At 39.3% G+C, this 23,983-nt stretch overlaps 1 protein-coding gene across 1 annotated transcript in view; it reads left to right on the top strand.

The window, feature by feature from the left end:
- Nucleotides 1–23,983, top strand: part of LOC111575341 (protein kinase C-binding protein NELL1) — a 345,892-nt gene that overhangs the window by 26,588 nt on the left and 295,321 nt on the right. Inside the window, exon 3 of the mRNA XM_055013217.1 lies at nt 19,916–20,066. Coding sequence (XP_054869192.1) covers nt 19,916–20,066 — 151 coding nt within the window. The remainder of the gene's footprint in view (nt 1–19,915; nt 20,067–23,983) is intronic.

A 23,983-nucleotide genomic window follows, 5' to 3' on the forward strand; every position in this document is an offset into this window, starting at 1 on the left:
TTAATATCTATTTTAACCATGGTCAGAGCAACAAAAATGTTTAACAAACAGCACTGTTCAATAACTCAAATATTCATTTATTATCCACCAACTGTAAGTGAACTTCTTGGTTTCTGAATGCTTTATGCTCCCAAATTCCATCCTACATTTTTATCTTCTCTCAAGTATCTTGTCAAGTCCTTTTTAACAGATCATAGTGCATTTCTGCTATGCTTGAAATGCCTTTAAAAATGTCCAGTCAGCTATTACGGTTGGAACACTTAACAAATTAATTAATTGGCACCAGCTTCCCAGCTAAGGTTAGTTGGGAAAAGCAAGATACAAAAGTCCTTTTTCAGAGGCTTTGTCAAGGATTACTATGCTATTTTGAACATGTTGTTGACAAAATGATCAAGAAATCATGAATATTACAGCTGCAAGCATTGTTGATCAAGTCCTCACATCCTTGAAACTCAGTTATCCCCACGCATGCCCACCAGGTGGCGCAATCACTTTGAGTGGTTTTCGGCCTTGGGATGTTATTAGGCCTGGCCTCTGATCAAACATGTAAAACTTGAGGCAGATTTTAGCATGTACAGGCTCATTAGACAGCACTTGCATCTTTCACGGCGACACATCAAAGTTCTGTGGGCCACCACGACCACGCCTTTTGACTTTTATGGAAGAATTAAATGATTTTTGATTACTAATGTCCGTTGTATATACAGGGCAAATTTGAAGTGTGTTGGACTTGGCGCCTAGGAGGAGTTTGCTCTTGAAAATGTAAAAAAAAAAAAAAAAAAAATTTACCCAAAATCGCCAAAAGTCACTGATCAATCTGAATTCAACATGGCCGAATTCCTGTTATGTTTTGGGTATGTGTGCAAGAGGCTTTTTTGTGCACCTGGACGTGCTATGTATATCAACCAAATCTCATAGGTCTAGGTGAAACGTGTTGAGGGGGCCCAGTTTTACAAATATTGCAAGGGCTGCTTTTTAAATAAAAATAAAGAAAGAAATGAAAGAAATACTAACAAACCAGAGCTTTACCAAAATGGTAATGAAGCTGCATCGAATGGTCTGGCCTGTGAGACTCCAAGTTTAATGACAAGGATAATTCAACTTTTATCTTGTACATTTTTGGTCGTCTTTGTGTTTTGCTCTCTTAATGACTGCATGGAGCAGCTACTCAATGTTTCACTGAAGCAAAGAATTCTGTATATAGTGGGCATAGTCCACTTGGTCGATTACTGGGTGCAATATTTTGCTTCTTTCTCCTTTGTCTGTATCGTTATTTTTAAACACTTAATATTAATTTTAAAATCTGCTTATCTGTCTCTGATGCAGGTGCTCCTCTCTATCTGTAGTCACAACTGCACTATTTGATTGGTTATATGTAATAAGTAGTAGCCTATCAACAAATTTAGAAAAAATCTCTTTGAAATAAATGCATGTAAAGCTTTAAAAAGCAACAATATTCATTTTTTTCTGCAACTATATGTTTATTATAGGTTTCCTTGATTGCTAATAATTGTTGTTTGCCCTAAAAAAACGTATCAGTTGACCCGCAGTATATAGATATTTTTGAAGAAGTTAGGTGACTTTGAAAAGCCATCGTTTTACATGTGAATAGTATCATACTTTTTCTAAAACACTTCTCATGCAAGGTTTTATGCAGCTTTTCTGTAGCTCATTTAAATTCGGCGCTACCACTACGACATTAATTCCCAAAATGATTTGGACGATACAAGCAGGAATACTTGGTCTTGTATTGAAATATGCAGGGGAGAACAATAACAAAGCTCTACATCATACCCACTCTGGTCGGGTAGCAAAAAGCTGCTTGAAAGTTTTCATCAAGCAACACGGTATAATTTCGAGCTGCGACATCCTGCAGCTGCTTCATAGTGAAAGCCTTCCAGCAACACCTCCCCGCTTCATGTCTGGGTTCCACGTCTGGGTTTTCTTCTTTACTGAGAAGCAGCTGCAAGATTGAAACATTACAGGAGTAGAAATGAAACTGATTACATTTCCAATAAAGTGCAGAAGAGGAAACTTGACTCATGACCCCTAATGTCAAATCTGTGCACACGTGTAAAGGGAACATGTCATGTATGATTGTTGCAGGTGTTTGCTGTGGCGGTGACAGAGACGTTTTCTGGGAGAAAAGCACTGAGGCGCCCTTGGGTGACCTTTGGCTGTATTATCTCTCCTCCCTGCGTGTCCTGTCCTGATCGTATCTCCCAGCTCTGCTCTGCATGCTGCCCATGCTGCACCACTTGTTTGCTCCACCGCCATCGTTTTTTTTTTTTTTTTTAATTTATCGCCCCTCTCCCCCTCTTTTAAAGCATAAAGACATGCAGCGGGGCTCATGCGGAGGCAAACAATGTGGTTGTGGCTGTCAGATTGTTGCTGGTGAGAGAATGATTAAAGCAGCCTGCCACAAACATGACTGCGCGATGATGAGGTTATTTGCCGATTTGTTGCTTTATTCGAAGTTTAACGACATGCTAGTTGAGAGCTCTCGGGTGGGATGATTCATCAGGAATGCAAGGGGACAGTGCTAACGGACGCTGTTATCGCAGCCTTATCCTGACATCATATTTTTCAAGTATGCAGAGCATGGCTAATTGAGATAAATAGCTGTGTAAGCAGCGCTGATGACAGGACGGAGAGTGGCTGGTTGGCGAGGCTGCTGGCTGGTGTCGTCCCGTCTCGCATCCAGCGATCGGCTGTTTGTCAGGCGGAGCGGTACGAGGAGAGCGGGGAGGTAATTAAGCTTGGGTGAGTTGTGATGTGCCGAGCTTTTCTCTTCAAGCTCCCCTGAATCTCTGCAGGGGCTCCGGCTATACAGCTGCGTCTTCCCTCAGAGTTAGGCACACTCCCAGCAGTGGGCCTACCCAAGGCCTGACAGATACTGATACAGCACCTCAAAGCTCTCAGCGCTCTGCTAAATTAGCTCACATCTCAATTCCACCTATTTCCCCTGTGTGGATTTGTGTTCTTTATATATGTATATGTGTGTGTGCGTGTACAGCGTGAGCAGTTTGCGGCGTGGAGTGCCAACGCTGGTGTTAAAAACCTGCCCACAGCTGAGGAAGATTGTGTCGAGCTGTGGGGGGTGGAGCAGATTATGGATAGGATCTCAGCCTGGAGAGTTGTTAACAAAACACAGGCACACACACGGACACACAACTGCTTACAATATAAAAAGAGATTAGTGCCCCCTGGGACTGTAGTTGAGCAGCATAAATTTAAATTCATTGGGCTTATATTAAATCTCTGAATTTTAAAACGGGTGACTCAAATGAGTGTGCGAATGTTTTAATAATTCTGGTTGGAGGTCGACTGATTATAAACATTATTTTTTTTTTTCAATTTTTTTTTAACATATAAAATGAATTAAGTTAAAAAAATGTGCTGCTTTAGCTCTGGTGCAGCCAGCTCTGTCATTCTGTAGTCACCACTATGTCTTGTTCTATAGCTGAGTGTTAACATTTCACCATAACAGCCAATCAGTGCTGATGGATGAATATCAAAAAGTCTCCACATTAAAAATTTGCAAAACACAAATTTCCCAAAACATTATGACAAAGTTTTGACACCAAAGTTTTCAGTTTTACAGCAAACATACACCATCAGTACATTTCCTTTATTACTAATAACTACTATACTAGCTACTAACAACTACTCCGCCAAGGAACTTGGCAGAGTTATTTATGTGGCGTACGTTTGTCCATCTGTTTGTCCGTGTGTCTGTCTCTCTGTCTGTTAACAACATTACTCAAACACAGACTGATGGATTTGGATGACATTTTCAAGGAAGGTCAGAAATGACACACGGACCAAGTGATTAGATTTTTGCAGTGATGTGGCTTATAGTCTGGATCCACGGATTTCTGAAAGATTTCTGTATCATTGCAAGAGAGCGACGCAGCGTCATTGTAACCATGACAACAAGTGAACACTACGTCAGCTGCCTGCTGACGATCACATGATTGCGATCTTACTACAAATCATCCTCTGTGGACTTGTCGGGACTTATCCATTAGACTGAGCAGCCTTGGCAGAGTACAGCGCTCACTGAGTGCTTTTCTTGTTCGCATTGATATCAGCCCTGAAAATGAAAACACATCAGTTGGCTCCCTAACTCGTATCTCAGTAATGGTGGTAAGAAAGCAAGATGACAAGATCTAAAACGACATTCAGAAAAATCAACTTGAAACGGGATTTTGAATAATTGGTTGCATGTATAGAAATGACTTTGGGTTCAGTCTCACAGCCCTCACTAACCCTGGAATGTAGAAGCATCTGAAGCCATTTCTAGGGAAAACATAATCTAGCTTCACAATTTTAGAAGCTAGTGAATTGCAGGTAAAGAAAGTGTAACATGTAGTGGTTTGGGAACTAGATATTTTTACCCTGGAGTTGATAGAGACCAAACATGAGCAATGAGAAGAGGAAATCTTGGCCTTACATACCACTCCAGTGATATGCTCTGTTTAAAGCATATAAGCAGCTAACATGTATCATATGGTGACTCTAAGTGCAAGCTCCTCACCTTAGAGCATAAATACCTGTTTTAGATTAAAATGGAATAACTGCATGATTTGTCTGGGTCTGAGGAGAATTCTCAGGTTTTTAGAGGGGGGTTAAGGTTGTGCTGGTTGAGAATTGCCCTAGGCCACCCTAGTTGTGTATCTACACTGTGTTTTCAACTCTGTTTTACTTGTTTGCCTCTGTGTAATTGCCTTTTGGGTGTTTGTAATGATTTTTTAAACTGTTGAATGTATTGCAGGCAGAACACAATTGCACTTTAACATTTTCCAAAACTAGAAAAAAAAAATAGACAGAATGGCAGCAACAGCAGCTCAGAAAACTCACACTGAACACTTTTGCTTGGTTCTTTGCATGTGTTTGTATTTATGGGTGTAAAATAAGTTAGGTCCTGATTAAAGCAAAACAATAAATGAATATATTGGTTGTTACATTTGATTTGAGTTTATGCTTCTGTAAAGACTAGATCTTCTAAAACATTGTTGGTCTTGTTCCTCCACGTTGCAGTGGATCTTCTCTGGAGAACAGTATGAGGCTAACTCATTGATCTATTGTCTTTGCGAGGGAGGGAGGTCAGCCTTCCAGTCAACTAAAATTCATTTTCCACAGCTGTACTGAAAAGGAGAATGAACAGCCAAAGTTATTTTCAATAGGTCAAAGCCTTCTATGATCCATATTTTTGAATATTCTTAGTCTTGCACAATTTCTGAGAAAGTTTTTATCATATAATTTGAAAATTCTGCAGTCGCTGGATGCTGAGAGATCATAGTCTGCATTTGTAAGTGTACATTTCTGGTGGCAGGCGACATATTTTTGTAAATTTTTTCCAATTTGAATGGCATATATTGAGCTCTGTGCAAGATGCTGAATTCATAATTGGCTTGTTCTGTCAATTTGTTGTGTGGTCGTGCCCTTCGGTCAGCAAAATGCAATTCACGCAGAATGCGTCTTTATTTACAGTGTTTTAGAAGGGCATGTTCTGGTGGTTTGAATTGAATTTTCAGTAGTTCATGATATTAATTGAATCGTCTTTATTTACTCTGAATATATGATGAGTGTTGTGAGAGTATTTACCTTTTTCATGGTCTGTTTATTCAGTAAAGCATAGTCAGAGTCTGTCCTTGTGTACGCCATTTAGATGTAGTAGAAGTGGGCACAATGGTGAATTAAAAACATTATAAAAATATAAAGATCTGCATTATTTGTTTATCCTGTGATTTATGGTTATAGAAGAAATTGTATGTTGAAATCTTCAGGATGCTTCAGCACAGCGATTGCACTGATTCAACCCTGTGAACCATCAGGCAGTTTGTGGGCATCTAGGAATTTACAGCGACTGTCATGCTTTTGCCCACTGTGGGCTCGTTTTTCACTGCATTATGAAGTTTTATATCTCTAAGGCGAAGTACCAACAATTTAAAATATCTTTTAAGTTGACAATATTTTTTTGTCATGTTCATTGCAGTTGAATTACTAATAGGTTACGTGTTGCAGCAAGAAGAATTTTGTATTTTTTTTACAGTCTGGTTTAGTCTAACAGTTTATTTTTGCTTTTTTTTCCTTAATTTAAATGTACACTATTGGTCAAAAGTTTTAGAACGCCCCATTTTTTCCCATTTTTAAAAAAAATTGAAATTCAAGTAGTTCAAGTCCAATGAATAGCTTGAAATGGTTCAAAGGTAAGTGGTGAACTGCCAGAGATGAAAAAAAAAGGTAAGGTTACCTAAAACTAAAAATAATGTACATTTCAGAATTATACAAAAAGGCCTTTTTCAAGGAATAAGAAATGGGTTAATAACTTAAAGCTGTTCTGTAACAATGGAGGTTGATCAAGCCTTGAAAGTTGGTGCTACCAGTTGTGTTGGAACACACCTTGGCACTATACCCTTGACAGCATTATTTGAACAGTATTGTACTGCAGAAAGTAGTGTGTTGCTATAAAAATGGCAAGGAAAAGGAAATTAACAATGGAAGAGAGACAGACCCTCATAACACTTAAAAATGTAAATCTTTCCTACAGAGAAATTGTGTAGAAAGTCAAGGTGTCAGTGAGTCCAATTTTCTTCACCATCATAAGGGACTCAGAAACTGGGGGAAACTCTAACAGGAAGAGGTCTAGAGGACCCAAAGCCACAACAGAATCAAAAGGCAAGAAGTCACTTCTGCATCTTAGGGCTGACATGCATAATTTCCCCCCAAAAAGTGGAAAAATCGGGGCGTTCTAAAACTTTTGACCGGTAGTGTACAAAGGAGTGATTTTGATAAATATTACAATTTCAAACGTAGTTTTGGTTGAGTTTCCTGACTGAATGGCATCTAACAGGCGATGAGTTCAAGGACCGCCAAAAAGTTAAAAAAAATCAAATGATTTCTGGCTTTGATAAATGGTGTAATTTTGGTGTTTATTTAAATAATTATATGAATACCTTTCAAAGCGGCTGTTGAGTCTTGGGTTTCGGAGGGTTAAGGACACTGAATTATCAGCTATGAATTTTGATTTCATAAATCCTATTAAGCTCTTTTTTTTGGTTTGTGTTATTCAGTAGCTCAATATGAGTGTGACGAATCCAGATTCATTCAGTTCAAGAAGCAGCTCCTTTGGCACTAGTCTCATCTTATAACATATGAATTAAGTCTGCAAACAGTTCACCAGTGGGTTCACAGCCTCACTGTGCATGTGTTTGCTCTGTGTTTGTGATGCTACATGCAAATGATGAGGCCCCTGGAGGAAATCAAAAGGGAAGTTCATTACTCTAACCAATATCTAATAATCCTCTGGCTGGGTTTTGCGTCAGTGCTCTGCATTATTGTTCTTTAAGTGACAGCTGATGAGTCTCCCACAGACAGATGGGCTTTATTTCTCCGAGTTTCATCCTTATTTACTGTAATCAAACTGCACTTAGTGTGGCGGCTCGTGATGAAGAGGGGTGAGCGCCGTCGGAGGCCACGCGAGGTGAGAACGCCCTCGCAGGATATAATCTGTGGCCCGTCTCATTAGATCCATGACACATCACATCTCACTAATAACCAACAACATAGAACTTACAGGGTTTTTCTTTTTTTATGTTTACAGTCAGGTTATCTTCTTGCAAAAGGAAGGAAAGGTTGAACTGAATCATCAATGTTTTATCGATTTCAGATTTATGAATTTTTCAGCAGCTGAAGAGTTCTTCAAATGCAAGCCAAGTCAAGTTAGGAGAAGCTTGCTGAGAGCTCGGCTGTGTTCGGAGGCTGCTTGACATGCACTCACAGTCTCCTTCACGTGCATCAAAGTGCATTTTTCCTTTGTTTTTTCCTTTTCCGTACAAACACTATTCACTTTCTGCGGCTTTTGGCAGTTTGTGTTATTATTCAATATTCCTTACAGTTTTGTGGGAACTTTACCACTTGCCTCAAACAACCTTGTTCAGTTTTTTTTTTTTTTTTCTTTTTAATGACCTCTGCAAGCACCTCTGCTCCTGCATTTCTTACTTGTTGCTCTTTTGCATTGAGCGTTTGGTGCAAACTCGGCAAATGGCCTTCAGTGGTTGCTGTTTTTGTGGATCTTTTGTTTTAAACCTCTATCTGAGCTTTGTGTGTGTGTGTTTTCTTCCATTTCCAGTCATGTCTCAGTCCTTTATCGTCAATTCTTAGCCCAGCACTTCTTCTGCAGCCCGGTCTCTCTGCTTTTTACTCTCCACTGCAGACCTGCCTTGAGCAGCCGAAAGCAGGCTAGCTCCTCAGGGACAGTCTGCTGTGTGCTGGATGGATGACTAGCTGGCTAGCTTCATGTGTGGATGTGTACAGATGACTGGAGGGCTGGAAGTGTGCAAGTAAAGATGACTGGCTGCTCGCAGGATCAGAAAGAAAAAAAACCCGGCGGGGGAAGTTTTATAGCATGATACGGTAATTAGGAAGTGAGCAGCATGTTTTATTTTTGCTCATATGTGTTCTTGAGTTTTCCTGTGTGAGCTTCATAGTGATTTGAAAGGATTTATAAGTAGAATTCTCATCAAATCGTGTCCTTTTTCCATTTTTAAATCCATCCATCCATGCATCCATCCATCCATCCATCCATCATCTGTACACCTCTTAATCCTCTTTAGGGTCGTGACGGTGCTGGAGTCTATCCCAGCTGACTTAGGGCAAAGGCAGGAGACACCCTGGACAGGTTAATAGTCTATCACAGAGCTACACATAGTGACTAACAATCATGCAAACTCCATGCAGAAAGATCCTGAGAAGATGGGGAAGCAAACTGGGGATCTTCTAGCTGCAAGGTGAAAGTACCAAAGTGCACCAAGCCATGTGCAGCCCTCCATTTTTCAATAATTTAATAATTTACATAAATGGAAAGATCAATACATAGAAGATGGAGGAAGATGTAAAATAAAGATCCTCTTAATGTCATAGTTTCATAGTGAGCTACCAGAATTCCCCAAGGGGAGAACTTGACGTAGAGCCAACGCGTCTATTCTGAAACAGCAGAAGATAATATTCATCTTTCACAATGGAAAATACAATGGTGAAGTAACAACAATATAATGGCGAACAAACCACTTCTTGCAGGACTGTCACTGCTTCTAGTTGCCAATATACACTGCAAATGTTTTTTTTTAATGCTTCAAATCCTTGAATTTTATGTGGAGTTTTCTATTTGAATGCACTTTTCCAGTTAATTTGCTCGATGACTACTTCAGACACACGACAGGAGTCTAATCATAGCCAGTTAATTAATTATCAGGATGAATTTCACTGCTGAGTTTTATGAAATCCATTAACAACATGGCGAACAAGTTAAACTTGATGAACTCACAGCCTGCAGGAAGCGATTCTACTGGTCCACAGCTGGACCAAGTTCTGCAAACTGGAACTAATTTTCAGCCAAATTTGGCCCAAATCCACACCCATGATATCTACGCCAAATCTAGCAGACAGATATAAGCTAATATCAGCCCAACGTTGGTCCTCGTGCCAAAACGAAGCTAAGCGTGCCAACATTTGGCCACAAATAGTTTGTTTCAGTAGATAATATTTAATAAATGATAACTATTTTGTTTAACTTTAGAGAATCGGAGCTTTGGGATCAACTTCTCTGGAAGTTTCGTTGGTTTCTTTCCTCTGACATTGAGCCTTGCAGGTTTAGTAACAGCTTTTTACATTTTCTCATTTTTAAGAATTAAAAAAAAAAAAAAAAAAAACAAGTTAGCCTTCATGTGTATTGCTTTATTTTGAATATTCGGTTTATTTTTTCCTCATTATTTATATGAAATGATGTTCTACTTTTTTTCATGTTTTGCCTTCATTTTCTTTTATATAGTGCCTTGTAAATCTGTTTATTCTGCTAGAAGCAAAATAAGGGTTTTAGAAATGTTAGCCCACATTTGTACTTTTTCATTTCTAATATCCGTTTCATATTTTCACATTATTTGTATTAAAATATATGACATGTATTACTTGTTGTTCATTTTTAGTCATTTTCAAGTGTACAGTGCCTTGCAGATCAGTTTTGAGTTAAGTTTAAAGACCATATATTCTGAAAATTAAGTGTTTTTACTTGCTAACATGTGCCTACAGTGTTTTAAATAATAATAAAAAAGGTTGTTTTTTTTAATGCAAGAAGTAAAGGTTGCCATCAGTAACATGGCTTCATATGTCCACCTTGACACTTGAGTGGGACTTTCTGTATTATTCTATTTTCAGAGTTGCTTTCTGACTTGCACATGAATGACCAAATAATTGTAGTATTGAAACTCGCCATTGTTTCTGCTCAGAGTAGTTTTACACTATTTGAGAAATTGTAGGTGAGCTGCAGTGAGTTGTGGAGCGGTGGGTGAAGGAAGAGGCTGGAACTTAATAGGGGCACGTTTCAGAGTTAAATCTAAGTCATTTTAAAAGGTGAAGGGGTTCTTTTTTATCATCAAAAAATGTCTAAATGTGTAATTTTTTTAAAAATGGAGATGAGTTTTGGGGATTTAATCAGTGACTACAGCAGAACTTTAAAGATTTACTATTATTTTTTATTATTGCACTAAATCTAGAGCTGTCAAATTAGCTCGTTGTAGGTGATTTCCTTAAGATATGAGGGCAAAACTCCTTCATTATCCCTCAGCCACCTGCTGGGTAGGCGGGTTTGATGGACGGATGCAGTGGAAGTTTGAATTCTGTCATCTGGCAGCGTCTTCCCTGAGGAAGGAATAACAGACCTGTGATGGTCAGTGGAAAGAAGCTTTTATTCCGTGTGTCACCTGCCAACTAGTTATCACTCCATCCTTTGTAGGTTTAGTTAATTGGCTACACCTGATGCCAGGAAACTTTGATGTGTTATTCTTCTCTTCTTGTACCTTTAATGTTGCTCCTCACTGTAAGTGGAGCCCAGCAGACTCTGAGCAGCTGTCAGTGATGGCGAGTGTGTTGCTGTTGGCGCTGTCGACATGTGACTACAGCCAGACTGGCTGTAAAGCACAAAAGACGTTCTTTGATCTGACATCTGAGCATAGATGGTGCACTGGTTTATCTACATGAACGCATGTGTTCTTCATTCCATCCACGTTATGGTTTGTCTGTGCATTAAGTGTGCAATGAGGTGATTAATATTAAAGACGGAAGCTTTGCCGTGAATCCCAAGCTGCAAACTCAAGCAATATAAAAAAAAGATCATTTATATGGTTGCAAATTAAATGTCTTTTGGGTTTTGGACTGTTGATCAGACAAAAAAAAAGTTATTTGAAGATGTAACCTTGGGCTCTGTGAAGCTGGAGGATAAATCAACAATAGAAAATAAACACTGTTGGTTATAGCCCTAATGATTTTCTGTCTTTTTGCTCATATCTGTATGTTTTCAAGGTCGTCTTGTCCCTGATTAAGACCTTTGTAGTGCAAAAACAATTTTTAGCCACTGAGCACAGAACACTTTGTCTTACTCAACTACTTTCCTCTCCTGCACTTGAGAATGTCAGAAACTCTGTTGGTATGACTGCTTGCCATTCAAAGATGCACGTAGCACATAATAGTTGAAGTGCAGTAGCCAAGCTGATTCTAGAAATTGAAACAGATTTTATTTATTTATTTCTTGAGCGTTGACGTGCGTAGAAACTGTTCATGCTTATCTCGGCTTGTATTTCAAGCTTGTAACCCAGCAGGGTCTTCCATCAGCAGCCGTGTCTTTGATTTGTCCATGCAGATTGTGGCCTCTAATCCTGACCCATAAACCTTCCACATCCATAAAAAAAAAACACTCTTCACATTTACACACGTCAAGGTGCCACAGTTTTCATTTCAGCTGCCAATTTCTATGAAAGGCAGTGATTTGCAGGCTTTTAAATCCTCGTGTCTGTATGTGATTGCATTTCAAACTATGGGAATGAAGCACAGTGTAAATTAAAAACTATAAATAAATAAAATTATTTACTTTTTCTTTGCTTCTTCTTATTTATTATTATATATTTATTATTTCTTTACTTATTATACTTCTGCTTCCTATTTGTTATTTTGCAGATTTTTAATTTTTTTTAAACACACAAAAATATAAAAAAAACAACAAAAAAACTGACTGTGAATTTGCTTGTCTTATTTAAAAACAACAAAAACCAAAAAATCCCATAAAATCCTGTACATGTAAATAACCATACAATTTTCTTTTTCTTCCAAATAACATTTTTGACACGTAAAATATTTTTTGCAATTACAAGAGAATTGTACAAGAATTAAATTTTTAGTCATACACAAATGGCAAAAGTTAAATTTAATACTGTAAATATATTAAAATTGCAAACAGTTAGTGGCAATTGCCAGCAATACTGTATTTTTACTTTGATATATTTGTGAAGTGAGATATATCTTGTAAAATTAGATGTTTTCACAACAGAAATGTTGAATATATATTTTCATCTATCTGTACATTATCATTTAAATATATTATGTCAGTTTATTTTGCTTTTACACATCATTTAAACATCAAGTAATCGTAAAAAAAAAATACCCGATAGATGATTTAAAGCTACTGTGTAAAGATTTTCTATTTTATTATAGTGTATTGTTCACTGAAGCGATATCACTCAGCCTTTATTTACAGCAAACTATTACTACACTGGCTTCACATTTCAGCAGTGCACATTCACATACAGAAACCTGCAGGAGGCGATGTGTATCACCATCCCTCCTGGTGAGCAGCAGAGTTCGACATGTTCCTGCCAGTTGCTGGCCGGCTGGACTCTGGCCTCGGAGGAAACTCTGGCCTGATCTACTTTGTGCCCTTGGCGAAGACTCCAGCATGGTACAGTAATGTGCTTTTCTGGCTGTGACACTGTGACACGGCTTTTCCGTATCGGGCCAGACAGAAGTCCGCCCAGACTCGACTGACTACGTCTTTGGTGAGTGAGGTCTCTCCGGACGGCAGCTGAGCTCCTCTTCCTCGCTGCCACTTAAAGAGGCCATCTGTAAGGCTTTGCCGAGCTGGGGGAGGACCCGCCAGGCTCCTGATTAAAGTGATGAGCTGTAAAATTGAGAGGGAGGTGGGGGAGCGACAGCTGGCTGCTGCCTGCTACACTGAGCTTCATCTTGTCTGCTGGGAGACAAACCTTCCCGCTCTACCTGTCCCCCCTGTCACCGTAAATGGGTTTGTTTATGTCTACAAGCCTGCTGTACAGTACGGACTGTCAGGACGCTCTGCTTTAGCTCTGCTCCCATCATACCATCGATCCATCATTATTTGTGGACCGTGCGGTTTGAGCAATTTTTGTAAATTTGGGTCTCATTGGCCAATTAAGTGCAGCAAAATTTGGGAACAAACGCTGACAGACTTTGGGTAAACTGTGTGCATCTATATGTGTCAGATATAATGAGGTAAAGTTTGTGACAAGCCCTCTATAGCAGCATCTGTTGGCATTTTGTCTCTCTGAATAGAAATCTACACGCACACAGGCAGCAATTAATCCAAATCATGTGGAAAATAAACACCATTTATCCAAAAGCAAAGGTGTGTGGTGGAGGGTTTGAAAAATTCAACTGCAATTTGACAGACTAGAGTTTTCAAAACTTAAATTGAACCCATGAAACAAAACAAAAAAATACAGAAATTATAAATCCGGATTCAATAATAAATGTGGAAACGGTAGACGTTAAGTGTGGACTTGCTGTAAATGCATAAGTGAAGGTTTAATATGATAATATGATGAGCGAGACTGGATTTGGTGACACAAACCTACTCAGATGAGCCAGTCTACAGAGAACCACAATCCAAAGAAGTCATAATACCTTATTCTAAGATGACTAAATCTTCTTTTCCAGGAGAAATACTCTTGTCAAACCCTATTTGCTTGGACTATTAAATTAGTTTAAAGGCAACTTGTCTTGATTTTTCTTAGAAATCTTTTTTCCAGGTTTAAAAGAAACAATGATTGTCACGCTCGTTTCCTGAACATGTAGTAATAATAATGACTCATTTGGAAAATCAGACCAATTTTTAGGTACAAAAGTGAGAAATTAAAAATAATACTTCATATTGTGAATCACTTTCCAGAATCAGAGCTGTTAGAAAAGCATACACTAGAATACATGTTATATATGAACGGAACCTCATCTTATTTAAATTGTCCTGCCAGTAGTTATGTTGTTATTTGCTCTACACATAAATGTGTCTTTAATGAGATTTTTTAATCCATACATGTCAGCTTTTTGACTATTGATCTGCTCTTTATTCAGTTTTAAGTTTTTAACTTTGGCTTGTTTTCCCAAACTGACACATTTTAACTCTTGATTTAAATAGAACTGATTTTTTCTGTACAGACAAAAACAAGAAAAGCACTCAGGGAGCGCAGTACTCTGCCAAGGCTGCGCAGTCGTATCATATCCAATGAATGAAATCTTTAAGAAAAAATGACCTTACGCTAAGCACAGGCGTGTGTTATGCATGTGCATGTTATGTACGGATACCGAATTGCATGACCTAAATACGTAGCGGGCGGCAGGAATTGATGGAACATGGAAACACCCCCACAATTTAATCAACTGTTCCTTCTTTTCTGACAGATAAGTCCCGATAAGCGGTCGATTTGTAGTAGGATTGCAATCATGTGATCATCAGCAGGCAGCTGACGTAGTGTTCACTTGCTGTCATAGTTACAGTGATGCTGTGCCGCTATCTGGCAATGATACAGAAATCTTTAACAAATCCGTGGATCCAGACTATAAGCTGCATCACTGCCAAAATCTAATCACTTGGTCCTTGTGTCATTTCTGACCTTCCCTGAAAATTTCATCGAAATCCTTTAATCTGTTTTTGAGTAATGTTGCGCACAGAAAGACGGACGGACAAACGTACGCCGATCGTCACATAACTCTGCTGCATTCCTTGGCGGAGTAATAAACAAGCAGAGAGTCTCCCAGCAAAGTCATGGCATTTCTTTCAAACAACTTACAATTTCCTTATGTGGCCTGTCAGTCATCTACTGGTATAGAGTGACTATCCTCTTGCAGATGCAAAGCCATGCATATTATAAGACCCTTTTCAGTCGGAGGTCTAGTGGATGGGTGGATATACAAAGTGCTTGTTTTGCCATAGTATACTGGTGTTTTATACCATCTACTGATCACATTCAGTGTTGTTTTCTTCTCAAATATGACCCCTTTCACTTATTTCGATGTTGTTGATTATTTCCCATATCATATATAAGTTCAAATGCAAAGGAACCTCTTATCATTAGCAAATATGTCAGTGAGCCACTCATGTATAGCTGGCATTGACCTTTGCTTTTGCTAATTAGAAAGAGCAGCATCAGATGCTAGATTATATCAGCTATAGCTAATTAATGCTAACTCCATACCAGCCATACTGAAGCTTTGTTGTGTAATATGCCAGCTGAAGCATGCACCATCCAGCGCTGGCATTGCTGTGAACTGGAATGAGCTAATCACTGCAGATACAACACAGTTCAGCTCCCAAATCAGGAACAAGAGGAGCCTGCTTTGGTTTGTTTGCTGCTTTCACCGAGCAGAACTCATCACTGCAATTTGCCGGTATCGATCCGAGCTGTGACTGTATTAAGCGCTTCCACACAGAGCTGCATTTTATATGGTATTAAATTCATGTGGAAACAATGTTTGACCCTGAAGTGTTGGTGCTTTTTTAAGAACTTGTCAGTCAGGTGGAGTTGAGTTGAAATCTAACAGTATCATGACATAGGAGCAGTGTCTACAAGTGTGAAGGGCTGATCTAATGACTGTGGTCAGGGAGGCTGTGTGTCGGAGGAGTGTGGGTGCCGAGGGAAGTGGCTCTCCATCATCTCGGTTGTGACAGTGGGGAGGCTGGGTGTAACGGCGGGCAGCAGGCAGGCTGTTGTCACCCTGGGGAGATTTAAAAGCCCTGCGCTGAGACAACCACAGGCTCCACTGGTCTGTTATTTATGTATGGAGGGAGTTTGGAACAATGTGAGACTTTCGTTTGGATCTACCCTCAGCTTACATAGACAACACAGACAACCGGAAAAGTGCCACATACTGGCCACGATAATCAGCCACTCTAATAATTGGTCCGTTTTGGTGTCCCGTTTTGCCTACATGTGAGGGATCAGCACTATATTTGAGAGGGTTGATCAATTAAATGCTCTACTTCAGGTCTGATGCAGCCTCCTCACTGTGTCCGTCGTCAATCTGTGGTTGCAGAAATGTCTCTCAAGAAACAAAAACTGAACAAGAAAGACAATCCAGGAAAAGCCAAACTAGTTAATTAGCTTCTCTCAAGTGGCTAAGGCTATGCTAACGTCTAGTGGCTAAATTGGAAGGCAGCCACAGATTAATCTGAAACTGAGTCAAGAAAACAATAACTAATGAAGCTTTAAGATCTGCACCTTAGTGGGTAATAAAAGTGACAGAACAGTGAAATATCAAGAACATAGAGAAGACCAGCAGGAGACAAAGTGATTATTCTCAGTTGATCCCACATAAACAGAGTAGAACATCCTAATTTAATCACTCCTACTTCTATTTTAACTTTTCAGTTATAGTTAACCTTATGAATGAAGAAGCCTAGTTATGAGTGACAGGTTCTCTGCTATCGCATGCTGTTAAAACATTACATACATTACACTACTTAGTATACATGCATTATATATTGGCTCCAAACATCGGTTATTGGCCTTTCTCGAACACCAAGAACGGGCATCAGTATTGACCCCGAAAAAAAACAATAAAAACATCGGTCGATCATGACCTTGCACCAAGCTGTTTTCAGCACATCCTGTAAATCCTCCAAGTTGTGTGTTGGAGTCACTGAAGGTCAGACTCGACCTTGTTAAAGCCAGACAACTCAGTCATCTGGTCATAATGACTTGGCCCTTGTCAAAGTCACTCAGGTCTCAATACCTGCCTGTTCCTCCTGCATCCAAGAACACACTGTTCACTTACTCAAGACCTTGACATGTGGCGTCGCTGTGAGAGAATCGGTGTTAATTGCTACATCTGAATAATGTGCACTATATTCCTTGTGAGATCCTACAGACTGCAGGGTCACCTTCCCCAGACTTGGTGGAAATCTGTTACGGTGGTGGCCAGTCACAGCAGGAAACAGGAGTCTCCAGCCATCGTTGCATCTCTGTGAGGCGTCACTCTTGGGACAGCCGTGTTGTGACAGGTTGATTATTGATTGGTCAGTGACCGTGACAGGATCACACATGTAAGAAAAGAAGTAACTATCCACAGCGCTTATTGTATGGACAGTACTGGCTTCATGTTCTGCTAGAACAGGCAAACCAGGTTAACCCCACTCTGAACCACAAACAGTTTCTGGATGCTTTTATGCGTGTGTTCCATTTTTTTCCTCACTGCAATATGTAAAGCCCTGCACCTCTATCGAAATAGCACAACCATGGCTAGAAGTAGAGAGAACCGAAAAATATGTTCTGTGCAATGTAGTAAAGTTGTTATGCCACAAATCATCAAAAAGATAAGATGGAACTTGAATTTTGTTTGAATTTTCATTTTAGAGAAATAGGAAAGAAAAAAAAGACTGGAATCAAATGTGCAGTTTTTTTTTTCAAATGACTACAGATGTTACCAGCACTGGAAAAACATATGCAACTCTATAAACTATATATATTTTACTACTTACATTTTTTGCTTCTATACTTGCCTTATACACAAATGTACTCAAGGTATTCTAGAGAGAAATGTGCTGCCCAGTGTCAGAAAGCTTGGTCTCAGTCGCAGGTCATGAGTCTTGCAACAGGATAATGAGCCAAAACACACAGCTAAAAACAGCCAAGAATGGCTAAGAGGAAAACATTGGACTATTCTGAAGTAGCCTTCTATGAGCCCTGATCTAAATCCTATTGAACATCTATGGAAGGAGCTGAAACATGGTGTCTGGAGAAGGAACCTTCAAACCTGAGACAACTGGAGCAGTCTGCTGATGAGGAGTGGACCAGAATACCTGCTGAGAGGTGCAGAGTCTCACTGACAGTTACACAAATGGTTTGATTGCAGTGGTTGCCTCAAAAGGTTGTGCAACAAAATATTAAGTTAAGGGTACCATCATTTTTGTCAAGGCCTGTTTCATGAGTTTATTTTTTAAAATAATTCTGTTGAACCACGGTTCAAAAGCAATGTCTGATTTTCATTGTTAATTTTCGTAGAATTTTTATTTATTATTACTTTTGTCAGATTCAAATTATTTCTGTGACCATTGTGGGTTTTTCTTTCATTAACTGAGGTACCAACAATTTTGTCCACGTATGTATCTACTCTATATACACAGCCTGCAGTTCAGTCGAGTTAAACTGAAAAGTCTCTGAATTTTCACCATGTGAGTGTTGGTCACAGCTGAGTCATTAAAAGTTTTTCAATTCCACCCAGAAGTGCAGAATTTTCCTTTTTTCTTTTTTTTTTTTTTTTACAGAAGGATGATTTGTTTATTCATTTCTTAAAGAAATATGTAGAATAATGTGAATTTGATGATTTTATGCTTAGATCTTTTAAAGTTTTCCAATCCTTCACAGATGAGTAAATCGAAGACTTTTGGAAAGTTGGATATAGTGCAATTTTAGCCATGTTTAAAAAAACAAAAATAACCTGCCTTTCAAACCTACCAGTGGAATTTGTGATTCAGAGGGTTAATTTCTGTTGTAAAAGGCTCTACATTGTGTATTCTTACGGTTTCTAACATAAAAATGTGTTTTTGTGCAATGTATCTAAATGGTTATGCCACAAATCATCATAAAGATAAGATGGAACTTGAATTTTGTTAATTTCTTATTTTAGAGAAATCTCTAAACTATTTATTTTAGAAACAAAACTATGGAAAAATATGCAGCCGTATAAATTATGTATATTTTACTGGCGAGATTTTTTTGCTTCAATACTTGTTTCACATCTGCTTTGTGTAAGCACAGCCTGCAGTTCAGCCAAGTTAAAAAATCTCAGAATCTTGATCATGTGAGTGTTGGTCACAGCTGAGTCATTAATGGTTTTTCAGTTCCACCAAGAAGTGCAGAATTTAACAGAATCTTGTTTGAACAAATTACTTTTTTTGTGCAAATTTTTAGATGAGACGTGTAGAGTTAGTGTTTTTAATGATTTTAAGCTTAAATTTTCCAATGGAACAGCACTTCAAAGAGGAGCAGTTTGAGTACTGATGGAAAAAATGCAATGTTAGGCATTTTTTTTAAACTACCAGTGGAAGTTGTGATTCAGGGGTTAGTTTCTGTCGTAAATGGCTCCATGTTGTGTATTCTTAGCATGTAGGAGAAAATGTGGTCGATGCAACTTCTGCATAAATGGATCCCTCTTAATCCTACACAGTGGCACCTGAAGTAAACTTTCCAAAGCCGAATATTCCTTGTTGTATTAAGTGGTTTTCATCCATGTACAGAAAAAAATGCCTAGCTTACATCGGGGAATCCATGCAGCACAATAACAATAATGGCATATTAATGACATTTCAGGCTAAACTGTTGACTTGTTTGTAAACTAATTGTCTGACTACAAATGTTTCTTATCTTGGGGGACACAAAGTCATGTCAAATTTAGGTTATTGCTGATTTTCATATTTCTTTCTGTCTTAAGAGGACCCAAAGTTCTCTTTAGTGTAAGTCAATACACACATATATGCAAAGTATACTGTCTAAGCATCAATTTCCATGCACTAGCTTGTTGCATGAAGCCTGCTGGCATCAACAGATTGCTTTCTTCAAGCGCAGACTGCCAGACACGAGTGCCAGAAATGTTTGAGATATCCTTTCAAAGTGTAAAGGTGTTACGTTGTGTTTCGCCATGTGTGATTAGCTCACTTAATATGTTGCTCGCGTTTTTTGGCAAGCGCACTTGGAGGCAGTAGACAGCACACCGCCTGTGAAAAAGCAGTTTACACAAGCTCATGATTTCTTCCCATTTTATTTTATTCCCTCAGATGTTGGGAGAGCAGTTCACGCCCCGGCACACATCACAGAAAAAGTGGTGCAGCTGTTCAGGAGTAAAAGCGAGTTTACCTTCTTGGCCTCCATCCAGCAGAAGTCCTCCACGTCGGGAGTCATATTCTCCATCCACGAGTCAGAACACAGGTAATCCATCTGTAATCCTCTTCATTTTGGCCCTGCGGCTCCTTTTTCTGCACAACTTTCCTTCCGCGGATTACTGGGCGCTCTCGACTTTAAATTAAACCCAGATAGGAATTCTCATCTTACTCTTAGCTGGTTGCAGATGGCTGTTGATGAAGTGTGGTAAAGTAAAGAGCAGTGTGCAATTACTCTACTGCCAGTTTAAGTCAGAGGGTAATGGAAGGGCTGGGCGTTGGGTGGAATAAAGCAGCATTTTCACCTGTATGCTCGGGGCCAGAAAGATAACGTTTTGTGTCTGTAAAAATGAGCATTAAGCACTAAGTGATACCAAGTTGACAATGTTGACCTCTATAGTATAAGGCTGCATTAACACTAACTAGAACATATGGCTTTATAATTGAGCTGCCATGATTACCAGTGACTTTCTTTTCGTTTTGCTGAGTTAAAAAAAAAAAATTAGAAAATTGGTATATTGTTCTCTTCTTGGCTCTTTCAAGGGGTCTTATTGAATTTGTGGCAGCAGACTGAATGTTGCTGTAGAAGGAGACGGCTGTGAGACATCGGTGAGTGGCAGCAGTGAACTCACCCTTGGCCCCCTGAGAAACTCCACAACTGTGAATTGTGTTTTAAAGGGCAGGCAACATTGATTTTTTCTGTCTTCCTCTGAAGGTAAAAGCCTTCAATTGTGTAAAACATGCAAAGTGAGCATGTGAAAGGATGGTGTGTATGTGTTCGCTGAGAGTCGAGACAAAGCCAAAAAGCATGCAAAATGGAAGAGTGAAATCGAGGGTCCTTCAGCCGGTGTCTAGTGCGGTGTAGGCAAAGCTGATTTTCTAAAATGTTAGAAAAATAGCTGCAGGTTTGATCATGTAGGTGTACTGTTATGCTAATGAAAATTGGAATGTTTGATGCTGTATTTTTTACTTTCCATGTTTTTGAAATGGTGACAATTCTGACAATACTTTATAGCAGTGGTTCCCAACCACTGGGCCGCTGACCGGTACTGGGCCATGGGTCATTTGGCACCGGGTCGCACAGAGAGAATAAAAATGGTTTATTTCATGTTTTATTTCTGGCAGAGTCTGCAGGGTGTTTTATTTTCAAAAATGACTAGATCGCCTTCCTGTCACTTCCGTCCGTGCTTGTTTCCTGCACTTGATGTTAAATGAAGCCATCAATCTGCCAAAATTAATAAACAACAAACGTCTCTGGTGAGCTTCTCTGAAAAGAGGGAGAGGCTTGATGCTGACACAGAAGAAAAAGAAAAAAAACAATCATTATTACTTCGCCAAGGAATGCGGCAGAGTTATGTGATGATTGGCGTACGTTTGTCTCTCTGTCTGTTAGTAACATCACTCAAAAATGGACGTATTTAGATGAAATTTTCAGGGATGTCAGAAGTGACACCAGGTCCAAGTGATTAGATTTTGACAGTGATGCGGCTTATAGTCTGGATCCATGGATTTGTTAAAGATTTCTGTATCATTGCGAGATAGCAGCACGGCGTCACTGTAACTATGACAACACGTGAACGCTATGCAAGCTACCTGCTGATGATCACATGATTGTGATCCCACTACAAATCGACCTCTGTGGACTTATTGGGACTTAACAGTCCAAAATTATACAAGGAACAATTGATTAAACTGTGGGGATGTTTCTGACTCCCATTAATTCCCACCACTCGCTACATATTTAGGTCACGTGATTCTGTATCTGTACATAACGTACACATGTGCTCACCGCAAGGTAATTTTTTATTAAAGATTTCATCTGTCGGAAATATACAACGACTGAGCAGCTTTGGTGGAGTACTGCGTACTTCTCTGAGTGCTTTTCTTGTTTGTTCCTTGTGTGATGGCTGGTCTGTAGAAAGTTGTCTTGCTTGAATCCGGTCCGTGGTGCAAAAAAGGTTGGAGACCGCTGCTTTATAGAATAATCAAGTAATATATTTTTTAATGTAGGTAACATGTAATGTCATTATATTAAACCAACCAAAAGTACAGACTAGTTTAGTTGTATTATTGCATAGAACTGTGTCACAGTTAAGGCATAGGTTTGTGTGCTTAAATCTGAAATATGTTTAGTATTTTGCTGATGATGTGTGCTTTTATTTTAGTTTTTGGATGCAGGATTGTTATTTTAGTTTTTGCCACACAATCTGAACATGTCTCTCCACTGGTGTGTACTGGTGTGAATGCCAGTGCATTCATTTTCCTTCAAACACTTAGTGAACGATGCACTCCTGAAGATAAAATGTGCTGCCCCCTGCTGGGCTTTTAAGGTGACCCCGAGAGTTACTCTTCACCCCCCTTATCTCTCTGTCAGTCTCCCTCGCTTTGCCTCTCACATTACCTGCAGGCATAATTGTCTCTCAGTGGGTTGGCTGAAGAACAGCGAGGCGAGGCTAAATGGGGCCAGCCGATTGTACCGCCCTCCTCCTTCAGGCACAATGACATGCACCATGCCACATATGCAGCTCAGAGGAGTGCTTGGACTAAACAAACGTTGTATCATCGGCACTCAGCCATGCTCAAACACACCCGGTTGTCAGATCCACTGATTCCTAAGCCGTCTTTAACATTTATATTGTTCTGAAATAAGTGTTTGGGGTTCGGATGTTAATTTTTATAGCGGTTGTGACCCAAAATTAGATCAAGACATGTTTCTGTGTATTATCTCCAGTGGAGTTTAGCCACAGAGGCACTGGTTTTATTTTGACCAAGTTTCCCAAACACAGCAGCAAACTGCATGACTTGCTTCCAAAATGACCTGTAAGACTGTATTCTGATTTCAAACCCCTCACATGCTTTAAAAATATATTTATGGCTGCTTTCTAATCTTCCACTATAATGATTATAGTTTTGCTGAATTTAGGCATAAACTACTTGGAACAACTGTGGTCATGGTTAGAAGAAGCTATAATGTTTACTTTTGCTATAGGCAGTGGGTGTTCTGCAGCTCATTTATTTCAAAGTCATGTTTGTTCCATCCAGCAAAAACCTCCTGTCTTTGAGCATTTTTTTACTGAAGCAATGTCTTTGCACAGTTAAGACTGATGTATACATCTGTTATGGGTTTTCGCTGTAGATTGCCTGACGTCCAACTGTACAGAAATGTAACTCCACATTGCAGAGATGCAGACTGCAACTGTGACTGATCGACGTGATGTGGCTGGTCTGCTTGGTGGTGAAATGCCATGTTGAGACAGGCTTCTGTGAAACAAACTGTAATAACTGATAGTAGAGTTGTACTGAGCCCAACCTCTAGATAATTATTCGGGTTGATCAAGACAACTCTTAACTGATTGGCATCGACAAGAACCTGATCCTTTGACTACATCTACTGTGACACCTGTGGTAAATTTGAAGAACTTATTTAATACAATTATTACTGGCTATGTGCAGATATTGTGGGCAAAGCCTTAGAGACATGATATTTACTGCAAAAAAATTACTATTTTACATGTCACTGGGGTATAGGAATGATGATCGTTAGTGATCCTGACTTCGTATAAAATATGTACACTCACTGGAGGTCATTAAGCCTCACAGAAAGACTTTGTCATGGTGCCCCTTTACAGGCTAAACCCCTTGCAATGCTCTCTGCTTGCCCACATGGAAGTGCTCACCTCCAGTGTTACAAAGTAAGAGGCTCCACTTGGTACTACGGCTAATCTACAATATTTGAATTGTGTATTACCAAGGAAAATGGTATCAAGTGTTAGCATGTTCTCTATGTTCAATGACTCTGATTGGATTGGGTGCAAAAAACCCTTGATCGGACATGACTTGTATTTGGCCAGTATAGCAAGATAGTATTTCATAGCTCTCCCAGCAATGCATAGACACTGCTGTTTTCAGTGACTCCTCTCTATGTTGCAATCATTTCTGTAAAACTAACTGTCGTTCAACATGTAT

Source organism: Amphiprion ocellaris, chromosome 1 (genome assembly GCF_022539595.1).
Source record: "Amphiprion ocellaris isolate individual 3 ecotype Okinawa chromosome 1, ASM2253959v1, whole genome shotgun sequence".
In the NCBI taxonomy this organism is placed as follows: Eukaryota; Metazoa; Chordata; class Actinopteri; family Pomacentridae; genus Amphiprion; species Amphiprion ocellaris.